The sequence below is a fragment of the Drosophila serrata genome, unplaced genomic scaffold (genome assembly GCF_035046125.1).
Source record: "Drosophila serrata isolate PLE 108 unplaced genomic scaffold, ASM3504612v1 contig_245, whole genome shotgun sequence".
NCBI classification, from domain to species: Eukaryota; Metazoa; Arthropoda; class Insecta; order Diptera; family Drosophilidae; genus Drosophila; species Drosophila serrata.
The window spans coordinates 1,708,302-1,724,117 of record NW_028257143.1 but is presented as its reverse complement, the minus strand read 5'-3'; the positions used below and the strand labels follow the sequence as shown (position 1 = coordinate 1,724,117).

The following is a 15,816-nucleotide window of genomic DNA, read 5'->3' as shown; positions in this document are numbered from 1 at the left end:
TGGTTGCTAATAACAACAATGGGATCCTTCCCAGTTTGTTTGTTCAATGAAAGTCAGTTGGCTGTTCTGTCTCAGCGTCAGTCGAAGTACACATTCGACCCAAGTAATAATTTGTAACCAACTTTGGGTTTCGAATCCCAAATAAAATGTCAGAAAAAGTCGCAGTTGTGCCCGCCCGCCGCGAAATAACCGGCTTGAATCGTATGACGGAAAAGGGGCTAAAGGAGCTTTGCAAGAAGCACAAGCTATATCAGACTCCGCGCCTAAACGATGTTCTCTATCTGCACTATCAGGGTGAGTAAACAACGTCGGCCATTAAGTTGAAGATCATTTGATTGATAAGTACGCACTTCACAGGCTTCCAGAGTATCGAGTGCCTGGAGGAGTACACAGGGCTTAAGTCCCTATGGCTAGAGTGCAATGCCATATCCGAGATCCAGGGATTGGAGCAACTGACCAAGTTGAAGTGCCTCTTCCTCCAGAACAATCTGATCACAAATATAGAGAATCTGGATGCGTGCCGCGAATTGGACACCCTGAATCTGAGCTCGAATCATATTCGCAAAATCCAGAACATCGGCAGCGACATTTTGCCAGTGTTAAATACTCTAAACATAGCATCGAACTACCTGAAGGACAGTGAGAGTCTGGCGGACTTGGTACAGTGCAAGACATTATCTGTTCTGGACTTGTCGAACAATCGCATTGACGATATTCTGATTGTGAAAATATTCGAGCAGATGCCCAATCTCAGGGTCCTGGTCCTGCACGGAAACCCAGTGGTCTCGCGTCTGCCACAATATCGCAAGACATTGATTCTGGCCTGCGTGAGTCTATAGTAAAACATATTTATAAAGATTTTAAATACTATTTTTAACTAACTTTAGAAAGAACTTACTTATCTGGACAGTCGTCCTGTTTTTCCTCGGGATCGGGCCTGTGCTGAAGCCTGGTAAGCATTTTTTATTCATGAAAATACACAAATCGAGAGAGCCTAGGTTTAAAAAGCTTAGAAATTATTATCAAACGAATGTAACACCATAAAATTAGAATGACAGCTCTAAAATACTTAAAGGCCATCTTGCTGCAGTTTTCAATAATTTTTCGACTACTGATCCATATACTCCTAAACATGATTAACATTTCTAGGAAGCGAGAGGGCTATGAGGGCGAACGCAAGGAAAACTGTCGTTGGAACCGCGCTGAACGTCGCAAAACCCGTGAAAGCGTAAACTGTAAGTCAATTGAATATATTTTAAAAGAATTCTAATTGAAACAGTCATTCCATGCAGGCACCATTCGCATGCGCAATAAGCATCGTCCTCCCGACCAGCAGAATCCGCTGCTTATGTCCAGCGATTCTGAGGAAGATGAAAAGGCGGCTGCGATTTCAGCTGAGAAGAGCCGCATGAAAGCCGAAATGGAGAACGGCAATGTCGATGATTTGTGGGATGAGGTCTCCGGCGAGCAGAAGGAGCAATCCGTCCACAGTGCCACAAGTTCCAGTTCGGCCGAGGACAACGAAAGCACCGGCTCCCAGGCCGATGAAATGGCTGAGAAATTGAGTAATCGCAAAAGTATACCCCTTGAGGGTCGTCCTAAAGTCCTGTACGAGGCCGAGGCAGGCGACGTGCAGAGTATCCAAAAGCTGGTCCAGCAGGCAAAGGAGGGAAATGTAGATGCCAAAGAAGATGATAGGGAACTTAAGGATGTGGAAGAGACAGCCAAGCCCAAGGCGAAGCGTATATTGATTGAAGAGGGAAGGCTTGAAGAAGCAAATGATGAAATTGCTGAAATTGAATCTACTAATTCCACTAGGGATTTCGTAGACCCTGAGTCAGCAGGTACTTGTGAAAACGACTTGCCAAAACCTCCCAGTGATAAGGCCTTTGAGATTAATGAAGATTCCGTTCCCCTATTGGACAGTGAATCCGAGCAGGATGATTCCGAGGGTCTTGAACATACACGCAAGGCCCTTAAAGTAGTATCTGATAATAATGAGCTGGGCACGGATCCAACGGCAGAGGAGATTAAAAACAAGCTGGTTAGTGAACTTTATGAAAGTTTCGGAGATGAACTCGATGACGACTCGAACGACGAGCCCCTGGAGCAGCTCCTCAATGAGGACACTATCAAATACAAACTTGAAGACAGGGTTTGCTGTGAGGAAAGCACGACCCCTAGGGACTTGTATCAGAAAGACGGTGAGCCATGCCTTCCGGTCAAGAGCAAAGAACAATTGGTGTTCGAGGAGGAAAGTGCTTTTACCACTGAAAAGTGTGCTCACGATTTGGAAGAAATAAGTTGCCACGTGGATGAGGATCTGGATGAACTAAGGCAATCTGTTTACTTTTCCGAATCAAAGAATGATCAAACAGACAGCGAGACCGACGAGGAATCCCTGAAGCCCTACCTGGAGGCAAAGTCACCTATTCTCTTGGAGCAATTTAGTGAAAGACGAAGGCAACTAAAGGAGAGGGAAGAGGCAAAGACTATAGGGGAAGTCCAGCCAGAAATAACTGAAACAAGCACAGCTGATGACGATGACAGGCGAGATCAATTCATAGCCAAGATTTTGGACGACGCTACGGATAATGTTCCCAAGCGCGTCTTCGGTGCTGGATGCGATGTCCCAAGTCATGAATGGTCCTTAGAAGAACGCATGCGTCAGTTGCAATTGGAAGAACCGAAAGATGAATCTGATGCAGCAGTTAATGTGCTCCGACAACCAATATCAAGCAAAACCAGTGCCGAGCAGGCTGAGGAAATCTGCCAACAGATGGATAAGCAAATGGCAGAGGAAGAAAAGGAGCTTCGAAAGTTGCTACAGGACTTGGAGGACGAGGCTGATGCCATGTATAACATTGATACGACGGTTGAATATGAAGAGGAAGTAACCATTGAGGAGCAAGTCACCATACAAGAGGAAATAACCATACAAAGGGTTGACGTTGAGGGTATTTGCTCCTCGCTGTTAAACGATCTAATTGATGAAGTGACATCCAATAAGACTCTGGAGTCCGAGAAACCCAAAAGCTTCGAATTTGGTACCATTGAGTCTGACGATGAATACAGCTACTCCGCGGAGCCGCAGCTAGAAAAGTTGGTACCGCCCGAGCTGGAGGACCCAGCTGGCGGTAAAAGCCTTCGAGAATGCCTGGACGTGTTCCAGGACTTCATCACTTCCATGGAAAATCCGAAAGAACCATTCAAGCTGGGTCGTGATCCCAGCGCATGTGCACAGAAAATTCGTGCAGCTCAAGAGCTTTTGAAGTCTAAAAACTTGGCGGAGTTTAACTCGGACACGGCTGAAAGCCTGGACGCCAAAATAGCCAAGGAAGCTGAGAAACGCAAGCGAATGGTGGCAGCCTCCGCTTCCCGCTGCTTCGCTCAGCGCGATAAATATGAAGACACACTGGAGGTGGTGGACAACAAGCTGATGGTGGTCAAGAAGGATACCGGGGAGCTGGAAGAGCTGCCACCTCCGCCAGCCCTAATTAGTGACACTGAGTCGGAGGACTACGACACGGCCGAGGAGGAAGAGTATACTCCGGGAAAGCAAGGACTGCGACGTCCGTGGACCACACCGTACAAGCCAAAGCCCAGGAAGTCCGAGGAGCATCTGGTGATGGATGCTCTGCAGCGAGCCCAAATGGAGACGCTCAATAAGAGCGGAAAGGAAGAGGAAGGAACAGAGGCGGAGGGCACAGAGGGGGAGCCGGTGGAAGATGTGTTCTATTCGCTAGAAGCCATGACAACGTTTGGTAACCTGGACACGGAATTCTTCCAAAAGTTGGATCTCAAAAGCGTCCCGGATGAGGAGGCAGAATGTGCCATCGCATGCATGAGGAGCTACAGCGAGCTAAAGGCATGCATGAAGTCCGGATCGAAACACTTAGAGCTGACCAGCGAGGAAACCAAGATGCTTCAGTCGATGATCACCAAGGAGGAACCTGAAGATAAGCCCAAAGATCCCAAGGTGGATGAGGCGGATGAGCTCCTGAACAAAATGATGATTCGCATGAAGGAGATCGAGGAACGGGAGCGTCAGCAACAAGCGATACCGCCAGCTGAGCCCAAGGACACAAGTCCTATTAAGCTCTCAGTTGGTGGCTTTAAGCTTTTCGAGCAAAAGGGTAGCATTGACTTGGAAGATATAGACAACTCGGATAATGAAAACGAAATGGAACTCAAGACAGTAACTCCGGGACAAGCTGACGAAGAAGCCAAGGTAAAAGAGGCTGTGCCAATTCCACAGGACAAAGTTACAAACGAGCCAGTAGACAAACAGGAGTTAGACGCTCCTCCTGTTAGACACAACCGAAGTATTGATGATGATGTTCAATCAGATGCCTCTACCGACTACGAATCTGGGGAAGAGGTAGCTGTGGTGGAGCCACCAAAGCTTCCTGAATCTGTGCTAAAGACGTTCTTCTCCGAAGGATTCGAGGCAGACTTGAGAATGGCTAACGAGCTAGAAGAAGCCACACGTCGCAACCTCTGTAGCCTACCGCCAAAAAAGCAGAAAGCAGATACAAAGTGTACTACAAACCCAACTGAATATCAAACTTTAGAATTAACTGAACTCCCTTCATCCTCAACGGATAAGAAGCTCAATCTAAGGACCGAAGCTAACCCCAACTTGACAGAAACTAAGTCCAACCAGAAGAAAGTTAAACCCGGCACTGAGACAGCCATGTCCGAACTGGCTGTCAATGCCAAGGCCAAGTGGGCAAAAATAGCCAAGAGATTGAATGAGTTCCTCGATCCCGATATTATTACAAAGCTGAATAGCCAAGAGTTTGGTGAAAGTGATGATGAGGATGATGATTTCGAAATGGATGATGATTTTGCCACTCCCCTAGATGTTATCAAAGAGGAAAGTGGAGCCCAGGAATTCTCTGGTATAGATGAGAAAATATGTATTCCCGACAAAAACATTTCGAATGATAATATTGGAGATGAAATCGCATCCCACAATCCTAAAATGGGCGAGACTGAACTAGTTGAAAAAGGAATCCAGATAACTGAAGGAGAGACTTGTGATGTGTTGCAAGAAGCAAAATCACCTAGTGAAGATCAACATACCACGCAAACTTCCTCAGCAACAAAACCCTTTTCAATCGATTACTTTGAAGGCTCAGAGCCAATGGATTCCGACCCTAATGCCTCAATTATCCACACAGATGTCCTCAAGACCGAACAAATTGAATGCAACCTGGAAATCCTGAGCGAAGACGGAGACGTGGTGGTCAAAGAAGTCAGTGTCAATGCTCAGGTGACCTTTAAGTCGGATCATGTCTAAGATGCGTTGTGGTATAATTTCTGAAAATTTATATAGTTTTTTTTCTTTTTTACTTTCCATAAGTAAATAAATCGATGAGCATTCCAAAAAAAAACACAACTCGATTATTATTTAAAGCGCCCCACAATGATAAGGGCATGTAGAAAGTTCTGACTGGAATCCAGTTTAAACCGGCCGCCCATCGTTCCCATCTCAGGAAATAATAATAAAATCTAGTAAGCACTTGAGAAGCGATTAGACGGACTTCGGTTATACGGTTATACGTTTGCCCCTATCAAAATTGGCACATTTCGAACCACTTGAAACCGGATCGCTGCTTTCTGGTGCATCACATAAACCGGATCGTTAGATCGCCGGATCGCCGGATCGGCCCCGTTGTTTGCTCGCCCGTTCTTGGCGGAGGGCAATCGTCCGGGTTATCACCCGGCTACCACTGATTGTGCCGATCGCTTCTCTGCTGTTTCCAGTACTACTAAGCAAAAAATATATTTCTAGTTTTTATGGACAGGCCCCGAAATTTCACCACCCATCAGCTGTTGGGCGCGTGCTCAGAACATTTAACTCAGTATTTGTTTTATAAACAATAAATGAATACAAAGTCGGTTGCATAAGAGGCATTATCAGTGATTTTTAGCTATGGACCCCCTGTGGGGAGATGGCAACAGCTACGACTAGAGACTGAGGTGGTCAGATGGTTTATTTTTGGAGGCCGGTACGCTCTTCCAATTTATTGCCATAACATTTCCACTGCACCGTTGAACTTGTGCGGATGTTGTCGATAAGCAAATGGTTTTTTTGGCTAATCAAGTTCATGCGATAAGATACGAGGCAAATTTCGCTTAACTGACCCAAACTGGTTTTCCTTTACGCCCGGGAAGGTGTGATAAATATTGTTTATCTTATCATATGGTTTAATTCTTAATAGGGTAAAACATAATACAAAATTGGTCAAGGTTAAGCAATGAAGGGTTATTAAGAAATATAAATATGATTTTGCATCATGTGCAGTAATTACTGTTTCCTAGAAATATATTATTTCGTCAGTAGAGAGACTAAAAGATATTGATCTACAAAGAACTAAACTGCATAAGCACTATTAAATATGTAACTTTAGCAGCCAATATCTGAAAAATAAATTAGATATATAAGGTAAGACTGATAACAAAAATGCTGTGTTCAAACTCACCGACATTAGTAAAGAGTTATCAACGTTCATGAAGCCTTCGGCATTAATGATCAAAACATTATGTTCAACTTGCATGGTAAACTCCATTAAGAGATCATTATATGCCGGTTCCCTCTGGAGAGTCGGATGGCAGGTCAAACCCCTGACATAGCTACCAATGAGCATGTTCTAAAATAAGAACAAAGAATCGAAGAACTTTTATATATTCCATATAACTTTCAATAATTACTGACACAAAATAGTGCCTTAGAGATTAATGGATAGGTAGTTTTGAATGCTGAGAAATACTGATAAAGAATATCTATTTTCGATTTCAACATGGTTTTCTTTATGCTGTGTTGTAATTTATGATTATACAATCCGAATTCAAGAACTCATGCAAATTATCTTTAATACATCTTCACTCACCTGCATCCTGCAGAACTCTCCGCAACGGCAAAAGGCAAACAAAATGGCGAATGTGGGAATAAAAATGGAAATTGTGGCAATAAGGTATGTGTTGTCGTAGACCTCGGCAAGGACCTGCTGTGTCCAGTAAATGTTGATCGTGCTGTCTAGGAACAGAACCACGAAGATGCTTAGGATGGACCAGCCAAAGAGGTCGTTGAAGTGCGTGAACAGCTGATAGAGCTCCATGTGGCTCTGCTTCAGTTCCAAGAGGAACTCCAGGGAACAGAGCTGCTTGCAGTTAGCGTCCACGACACAATTGGCATCCATCATGTGGCAGTTGAGTACGTCATGTAGCCGATTGCCCAGAAGCCTCATGTGATGGCCCAGCAGATCCACGTAGAGCAGCAGCAGGACACACTGCATCCGGATGACCAGTACAGGTAAAAGCGATACCCAGAAGTAAATCAGGGTCACATTGAACGAAACGTATGCCGAGGGTATTACCGCCACCAAGCAGATGGCACCGAGTCCCAGAATCTTGGTATAACACTTCCAGCTCAATCCGCCCAATGGAATCTTCAGCTCACCCTGAAGCCGGAGACCCAGGTACTTGAGCTCCTGGCAGAACTGGTAGTAGCCGTCGTATTGGATCGTCATTTGCACCAGGACCACGGTCATTGCCACGATCTTGGCCACGAACACAATCACGTTGACCATCAGTGAGAGCAACTGCTCATCCGAAGCCGGCATAGCAACCGAAACTATAAACATGACCACGTTGATGAGTATGAGGAAAACGGAGTAAATCCTCTGCAGAAACTGATACCGGGCACATTTCTCGCTCCAAGGCACTAGGCCCATAAGGGCGAAGTACTTTAGGTACGGCTGCAGGGAGTACAGCATGCTGGGGGCTCCAAAGCCAACTAATTGCCATGTGGAGCTGCAACCCGAACAGCAACCTCTCTTGGCACAAGTTTTAACTTATTCCTAGATGTCAATTAAAGTCGACAATTAGCTAATTGATAATTTATCAAGTTCTATCTTAATTAGCTGAGCTAAAATGGAATTAAAAGATTAGAAGCGAAACAGTTTAAAATATGGGGAAAGTCTTTTACAATCAGTTAAAATAACATGTATACATTTCCTAAATAATGGGTTATAAACATATTATAAACTGCTAAAGACAAAACATTGTTGTAGCTTAATAAATATATAAGTACATTAAAAAGGTATTTATATAAGAAAACCTTAGTAAAGGAATATTTTAGCATTCTATGTGTGATTTATTGAAGGCCTTCTAGGTCGCAGATCTAAATATTTCCAATGCATTACATCCTTCCTTGAATATTGCGAACCTAAGATGCATTAGGATCATTTATCGAAATGCGTAAGTTGATTTGTACATAATCTTTATCCCATATTTTTAACCAAAAAGTAAGCGTTAAAAAAGAAGTCCAATTCATGAAGCTGAAAATTTATTTTTTTAAAATCACACATTTCTGTATTTAGTTCAATAAATAAATATGTATAAACACCGAATTTATTTCGCTTTAAAATAAACAATCGCAGTGTGTCGCCACATCTGATTAGTTTAAAACGCTCTACCTTTCACAGATGTGTTAAAAAATATATGTCGAACACTCTATCTCGATTAGTTCCCTCTCTCACAAGTCTGTGGGTCAACTGGGAGTCAGATTACATTCGTGGAGCAATAGAACACACGTGTCCGTGTAAACAATCCAAAAACCCCCCTAAACCAACTGAATCGAAGGAAGTATTTCTGGTGAATCACACACCCAAGCTCTATAAAGTGTCTCAGTTTACATTCGGAATTCAAGTTCCGACCATTTGGCGCAATTGGAGGCTTAAATACCAAAGAAGTATCAAGTGGTCCGGCCCTCTCCGATCATGCTAAATCGACATGCACACGATTCTGCAGCAATTCCCCGGCCCGGATTGATAAGAAATCTCTTTTTGTTGATTTAATTGTGAAATATGTGTGAAGTGAGCCCCAGTGGCAGTGCCCCACCAACGGCGCATGTCTATGCTGCTTTCAGTTTGAGTTTTTCTATTTGTATTTTTGTTTATAATCACTTGATAACGATAATGAACTGATCGCCGTCTAATGCCGGCAAGGTATAAATACGACCGACTTGCTCAATCGATTTCAGTTGATAGTTTGCCGGCCCTCAAAGCGCTTGGCTAGTGCATTAAAATATAAAAAAAGGGAAAACTGTGAAAACGGAATAATCTTTACTAGTGATTTGCTAAAAAAAACCAACAATAAAAGTGTGAAATCCGAAAGCGCTGAGTAAAAGTGTCAATAACTATGGCTGTTAGTAAACGTTTTTTAACTAAACTGTATTTAGTTTTCACAATTCAAAACCTGATTTATATTATTACTAAATTGGGCTCAATGTGCGGCAATTACAACGAAATAATCTTATTGATCTAATTTGATTGGAACATTTAAATTATTTTTTACTAAACCATTCAAAAGCTTCAATCGATTCGATGTTTAAAATCTGCTTATTAAAGAAAAAGTGTTAATTAAATACTTTCAAAATAAATTATTACAATTTAGCAGCCTTGACTTAGTCTTATTACAAAATTTTCAATAATTGATGTACAATTTTACAACAAAAGAAATTAATTATATTTTAGCCATTAAAGTCGAATGATTAATTTTATTTAATAATATTTGGAAATACAAACGTATTCCATAAAATGATAATACGAGTTTAGTTGTTGACCGAACATGAAGTTCTATTGTTAAGTAAAGCTTATAATAATTATGTTGTATTTTTAAATTTGCATAGAAATTATTTAGTAAAAGTTAAAAACCCGTAAATTGTATTGGTAGATTTTTTTCAATAAATTAATTAACATTTCTGGCTCTTTAAGGATACAAATAGGGATCTGCCCAACTTTTCTTCTTTCTTTAATATTATATACATACTTTGGAAGTATTTCTTTAAATTGTTTTATATTTATTTAAACGCATTTTCTTTTATTCGCTAAATTAATTAATTGTTATTTTAATTTAATTGATTACTTTAATTAATTTATTGAATTTTTAAAAATTAGCAGCAAAAACTCCGCATTGCCATTATTGGCCAAAGCAACTTCGCTGCTGACGTTTTGGAGCTGCTTTTGGAGCGATCGAACATCCAGGTCGTTGGCGTCTTCACCATTCCCAACAAGGGCAGCCGCGAGGACATCCTGGCCACCACTGCCACAGCCCACAAGATTCCCGTGTTCAAGTTCGCCAGCTGGCGTCGCAAAGGCGTCGTCCTGCCCGAGGTGTTGGAGCAGTACAAGTCCGTGGGCGCCACCCTCAATGTGTTGCCCTACTGCTCGCAGTTCATCCCGATGGAGGTCATTGACGGGGCACCACTGGGCAGCATTTGCTACCATCCGTCCATCCTGCCCCGCCACCGTGGGGCCAGCGCTATTTCTTGGACTCTGATCGAGGGCGACGAGGTGGCCGGCTTCAGTATCTTCTGGGCGGACGACGGCCTGGACACCGGACCGCTGCTGCTCACCCGTCAGACCAATGTGGAGCCCACAGACACGCTGGACACCATCTATAAGCGATTCCTATACCCCGAGGGCGTCAAGGCGATGGGCGTGGCCGTGGACCTGGTTGCCAGTGGGTCGGCACCGAAGATCACCCAAACGGAGGTGGGCGCCACCTATGATCCGGCCATGTTCAAGGCGGAGAACCAGGTAATTAACCTGCAACAGTCGGCTGAGCGGATCTGGAACTTTGTGCGTGGCCTGGACTCTGTGCCCGGAGCCATAGCCTCCGTGTTGTTTGCCGATGGCAGCGAGGAGCAGATCCGTCTCTTTGGAGCTCATTTGTACTCGGCAGGACCCGTGATCAATGGTCAACCTCTGCGCCTGAAGGGCTTGGCAAAGCCGGCCTGGATCCACAGCGCCGGCCTTCTAATTGAGGGAACAGACGGCGCCTTCGTCAATGTGAGGCGCATCAAGCGTGGATCGAAGGTGATCAGTGCCAGCGAGTGGTTCCGCCAGGCTGAGCAGCAACCCATCACCGACTTCAGCGAGGATGAGCTGGCCAAGAAATGCATCCTGGACGGCATCTGGCAGGCCATACTCAAGGACACCATCGAGGCGTCCACGGACTTCTTTGCGGCAGGAGCGGGATCTATGGATGTGGTGCGTCTGGTGGAGGAGGTTAAAGAGGCCTTCGATGTGCACCTGGAGAACGAGCATGTGTTTATGGCGCCCGTCTTCGAGGAGTTCTTTGGCCAACTGGTGAAGATCCTGCGGCAGGGCAGCGGTGGCTCCGGCGGTAAGCAGCTGGATTACGAGGGATTCACCCTGAAGGCCAACAAACGCACGATCCGTGTTCCCACTCAGCTTTTCATCAACGGAGAGTTCTTGGACGCCGAGGGAAAGCGCAGCCTTGACATTGTGAATCCCACCGATGAGACGGTGCTCTGCAAGGTGGCCTGCGCCTCAGCCAATGACGTGGACAAGGCGGTACTGGCGGCCAACACCGCCTTCCACGGACCCTGGAAACAGATTTCGGCCAGACAACGTGGTCAGCTGATGCTTAACCTGGCTGACCTAATGGAGAAACACAAAGAGGAACTGGCCACCATAGAGTCGGTCGACTCCGGAGCAGTCTACACGCTGGCCCTGAAGACCCACGTTGGCATGTCCATTGACGCATGGCGCTACTTTGCAGGATGGTGTGACAAGATCCAGGGCAACACGATCCCAGTTAACCCGGCTAGGCCCAACAATGTGCTGACCTTCACCCGCAAGGAGCCCATCGGTGTCTGCGGTCTGGTCACCCCCTGGAACTATCCCCTGATGATGCTCTCGTGGAAGATGGCCGCCTGCATTGCTGCCGGAAACACTTGCTTGATCAAGCCAGCTCAGACCTGTCCCCTTACCGCTCTCAAGTTTGCTGAGCTCACCGTTCTGGCCGGATTCCCTCCAGGTGTTATCAATGTTCTGCCGGGCAAAGGATCGGAGGCAGGCCAGGCAGTGGCTGACCATCAGTTGGTCCGCAAGCTGGGCTTCACCGGCTCAACGCCCGTTGGCAAGCACATCATGAAGTCCTGCGCCGATTCCAATCTCAAGAAGTGCTCCTTGGAGCTGGGCGGAAAGAGTCCTTTGATCATATTTGCCGACTGCGATCTGGATAAGGCAGTGAAGCATGTGGGTATTTGGGGAATTAGATCTTTATAACCAATATTATTTATTGTTTAACATTCGTACAGGGCATGTCTTCGGTGTTCTTCAACAAGGGCGAGAACTGCATCGCCGCCGGAAGGCTCTTTGTGGAGGATCGCATCCACGACGAGTTCGTGCGACGTGTGCTCAAGGATCTCCGCACCATGACTATCGGGGACCCACTCAATCGCTCCACAGCCCATGGACCCCAGAATCACAAGGCTCACTTCGACAAGCTGCTGGAATTCTGCCAGCGAGGTGTGGCCGAGGGTGCCAAGTTGGTGTACGGCGGAGGAAGGGTGCCCGGGCTCAAGGGTTATTTCTTCACGCCCACAGTCTTCACGGACGTGGCCGATGACATGTACATTGCACAGGAGGAGTCCTTCGGCCCCATCATGATCATCTCGAAGTTCAGCGGCAGCGATGTGGACTCTGTTATGCAGCGGGCAAACCGCACCGAGTTCGGCCTGGCCAGTGGAGTCTTTACCAAGGATATCAGCAAGGCACTTAGCTTTGCTGATCGCATCGAGGCCGGTACGGTCTTCATTAACGTTTACAACAAAACGGACGTGGCCGCTCCCTTTGGCGGCTTCAAGCAGAGCGGCTACGGCAAGGACCTTGGTCAGGAGGCGCTCAACGAGTATCTCAAGACCAAGTGCGTGACCATCGAATACTGAAGCTGGGGATAAGCGGAGTAGGGCCAAGCCCAGGGAATGAAAAGACTTAATGTTTTGCATAGCTCATAGTTATAAGAACTCTTATCTATCTAACTAATAAAACCAAAATCGTACCCTAACAACGTTGCCCATTCGAATGGAGGGGCATTGCGGTGGCGGCAGCCCTGTGATTGGCCTGGCAATCGATATTTGCTTGGCCAACAACGACATTGAGGATATCTTGACTTGTGACTTGGCAATTGCACGACCCGAGTACGCTTCACATAAGGAACTGGGGTCCATTGGTTGCTCAATTAATGAGAGCATGGAGGTGCTAAAGAATCTGTGGAGCCTTGAGATACAAGAAAGAATACAGATGCCAAAGTTGGGGGTCTTTACCAGGTTACTTTGTTTTATTTACAAGTTTTAGAAAGAATTATATAGTATGCAAAATCCTGAGAAATCTTGAGAAATTCCAGGCATAATCCATATTCTTTCAGTATTCTCTCTGAAATCTTATTAACATTTCTGTAAAAATATAACTAGTGATGGAATATCTTTCCGTATAAAATAATGGATAAGTTATTTGCTTATTTATAAAATAGTTTGCAGAGACCCAGAGCTATCGCCTATGGTGTAACCTTTATGAAACCAGGCTGAACTTCTACTTGTCAAGCACTTAAACTTTGCCATTTGTGCGAAAATTCGCAAGCAGTCGGCAGGCAGGCAGGCAGCTGAACAACGTAATGTGCCCCCAAACGACTTGCACCCCATCCCGGAGCCCGCTTCAGTCTCATCCCAGTCCACCGCCCACACTGTGCCACAATCCCCACGGACAATTATAGTGCCGCCTGGCTTTGCCAGCGCTCCTTGGACTCTGCGAAAAGTTTGGCCACCGAAGTGGGTCAACCTGATCTCCTCTCTGTTTTGGGCGGGCTCTGGTTGATTTCATTTTGGTGCTACCATTTGTGGGCTTTAGTTTAAAGGTTTAAGTGTTATGCCGGTCATATTTCAATTATGTTTATTGCCGGACATGGGCCTTAAATATGTGTGTGTTTATATCCCTTGCCAGCTTAGCAAGCTTTCTGCATTAGCTAGACAAGTTTTTTGTTTGCGTCAATAGCCCGGCGTATACGTAATATGCTGATCCATTGTTTTAGTTTCAACTTGAACGTGTTTCCCTTTCACTCGCCCTAATCTGACGGCTCTCCTTCTGTCTGCCCTTCATCCTTGCCAAATCCTTTTTCCAAATGTCAGTCAGTCTCGTGTGTGTGGCCCCAGCTTCCTGCAACATTCTGTAATTGATTTAGCTGTAGGAACATGTGCGTTCCTTGTCCTTCGCATCCGTTGTTCTCCCTCGCATCCTGGCGACCGTGCTGCCCTTGAGTGTCCGGTGTACATTTTCCACTTGTCTCCGGTGTTAATTTTGATTGATTTACGTTGATTGGGGTGTGACACAAAGCAATCCAAGTTGCGGAACTAAATTGAGCCAGGTAATTCTTAATTAAATTGTTAAGAAATTGTGTACTTATGCAGTAAGTTATGCAAAGACATTTACCGCGACTAGGTTCACTAGATCCTGAACTATAGGGTTAGCTAGAATCGAATTAGTTTCCATAGACCATAAATGTAACTATACCTCAGACTAAAGATCTATCCCAAAATAATTTACTATAATATATCTTATATACTATAAGAGTTCCTCAAGCTAACGACCCCCTGAGAGGTTGAATTTTCGAAAGGACATGCCATCATTGCCTTCCAGTGCGGATATGACAAATTATCCGCTCCTCTGCATATTTCAGTCGGGGGAAATCAAAAACAATCAAGGAGCTGTCACACAGAAAAATTACCCTCAGGCAGGCAGAAATTTCCCGAAATAGCTGGCTGTAATTCTCTGGCAAGTCAACTGACAAAAGTTGCAAGTCTTAAAGCGGCAAATATAGCGCCAATGTGTGCACAAAAGCCGACGACTCATCATGGCCAATACTCTGTTGTATAACTCGCTGCGCGCAACTTCCCAATCAGCTGAGGAATGACGTAATTGAAGGCAGGGGAAATGCTCTAAGAGAATAAAATAGCTAGCAAACCTATAGTCCCAGAATGCCTGCCCCTCTGTCTTGCTCCTCCTTTTCGCGGTGGCCAAGCACGCTCATCCGGCTTTTGGCCAAAAAATCATTTTTTGGCTGCTTAGTTTTTATATAATTTGGCCAAAATGAACCGGCATCGGTGTGGGGACAGAACTCCGGCCCAAAACTCCACACGGCGGAGAGCGAATAATCAATAAATATTATATTACCGACCGCACACTCTCACAGACCCCAATGCGCAAGACAACGCCGGATTCGCCGCGTTGAAAAACTTGCCGCTGGAACTGTGCGTTAGTTCGGCCGCCTCTGGCTCCGGAGGACGCCTCTGGGCCGGATTGATGGGCTTCTGCGCCGATTGAACCGTATCCGCGGGAAATACTAGTACCATAAGCCAAAGCGGAGAGCGGTGGACTGTGGGCTGTGGGCTGTGGGTGGAGAGAGCGCATGAGCCCGAACAGGAGTGGCCAGGATAGCAGCGGGGTAGTGTTTCGTCCTCTACGATTTATCAGGACTCAGTAATGCGAGCTGTCAGACGCCAGCAAATTACTGCGGATTGAGAACCACTGTCCGTTTTGGCTTTCCCGCCGGATCAGCGATATCCTTAGGCATTGGATAGTTGGTTTTTTTTTAGCCTCAAACTGTGGATTGTCAACAGATTTCTTGGGTATATAATCCTGACTGAGTTTTCAACTATGTAAAAAGCTGCGCCTTAAACAATAGCTTATCCCGACTTACGAAACTTAACTCACATTCCAAATGTTGACATTATGGAACGAATAAGAATAAACATTGTTATTATTAGAATATAATTTAAAGATTAAAGCTTGTGGAACCTAAATCATCCAGAGGCCTGCCGATCATCATATTGAGCGTTCTAACACGCTTGTTCTAGGCTTTCGCTGACGATAAGCTTGTCTAGAAACGAGCTTACTTATAATTTTGATTATTCCCGATGATCTCATAAAATATAGTACATAT

The 15,816-nt window shown here is 45.2% G+C and overlaps 3 protein-coding genes across 4 annotated transcripts; 2 read left to right on the top strand and 1 right to left on the bottom strand.

Annotated features, from left to right (window-relative positions):
* The first annotated feature begins 49 nt into the window (after positions 1–49).
* Positions 50–5,399, top strand: dtr (defective transmitter release). The gene is made up of 5 exons (XM_020955001.2): positions 50–294; positions 358–827; positions 888–952; positions 1,150–1,235; positions 1,293–5,399. The coding sequence occupies exons 1-5, from the start codon at positions 147–149 to the stop codon at positions 5,303–5,305; spliced, it is 4,782 nt and encodes a 1,593-aa protein (XP_020810660.2). The 5' UTR covers positions 50–146; the 3' UTR covers positions 5,306–5,399.
* Positions 5,400–6,372: 973 nt separating this feature from the next.
* Gr39b (Gustatory receptor 39b) lies at positions 6,373–7,784 on the bottom strand. Its single transcript, XM_020955112.2, has 3 exons — positions 6,900–7,784; positions 6,492–6,659; positions 6,373–6,429 (listed from the first exon to the last, which is right to left on the bottom strand). The coding sequence occupies exons 1-3, from the start codon at positions 7,782–7,784 to the stop codon at positions 6,373–6,375; spliced, it is 1,110 nt and encodes a 369-aa protein (XP_020810771.2).
* A 1,262-nt stretch (positions 7,785–9,046) lies between these two features.
* On the top strand, positions 9,047–12,888 carry LOC110185619 (cytosolic 10-formyltetrahydrofolate dehydrogenase). Of its 2 annotated transcripts, none has more exons than XM_020954566.2 (3): positions 9,047–9,216; positions 9,969–12,077; positions 12,140–12,888. In XM_020954566.2, exons 1-3 carry the CDS (start codon positions 9,211–9,213, stop codon positions 12,767–12,769), a joined length of 2,745 nt encoding a protein of 914 aa, XP_020810225.2. In that variant the 5' UTR covers positions 9,047–9,210; the 3' UTR covers positions 12,770–12,888. The 2 variants fall into 2 exon arrangements, with proteins under 2 accessions (XP_020810225.2, XP_020810226.2); XM_020954567.2 differs by having other exon boundaries at positions 9,048–9,216; positions 9,972–12,077.
* Positions 12,889–15,816: the final 2,928 nt, after the last annotated feature.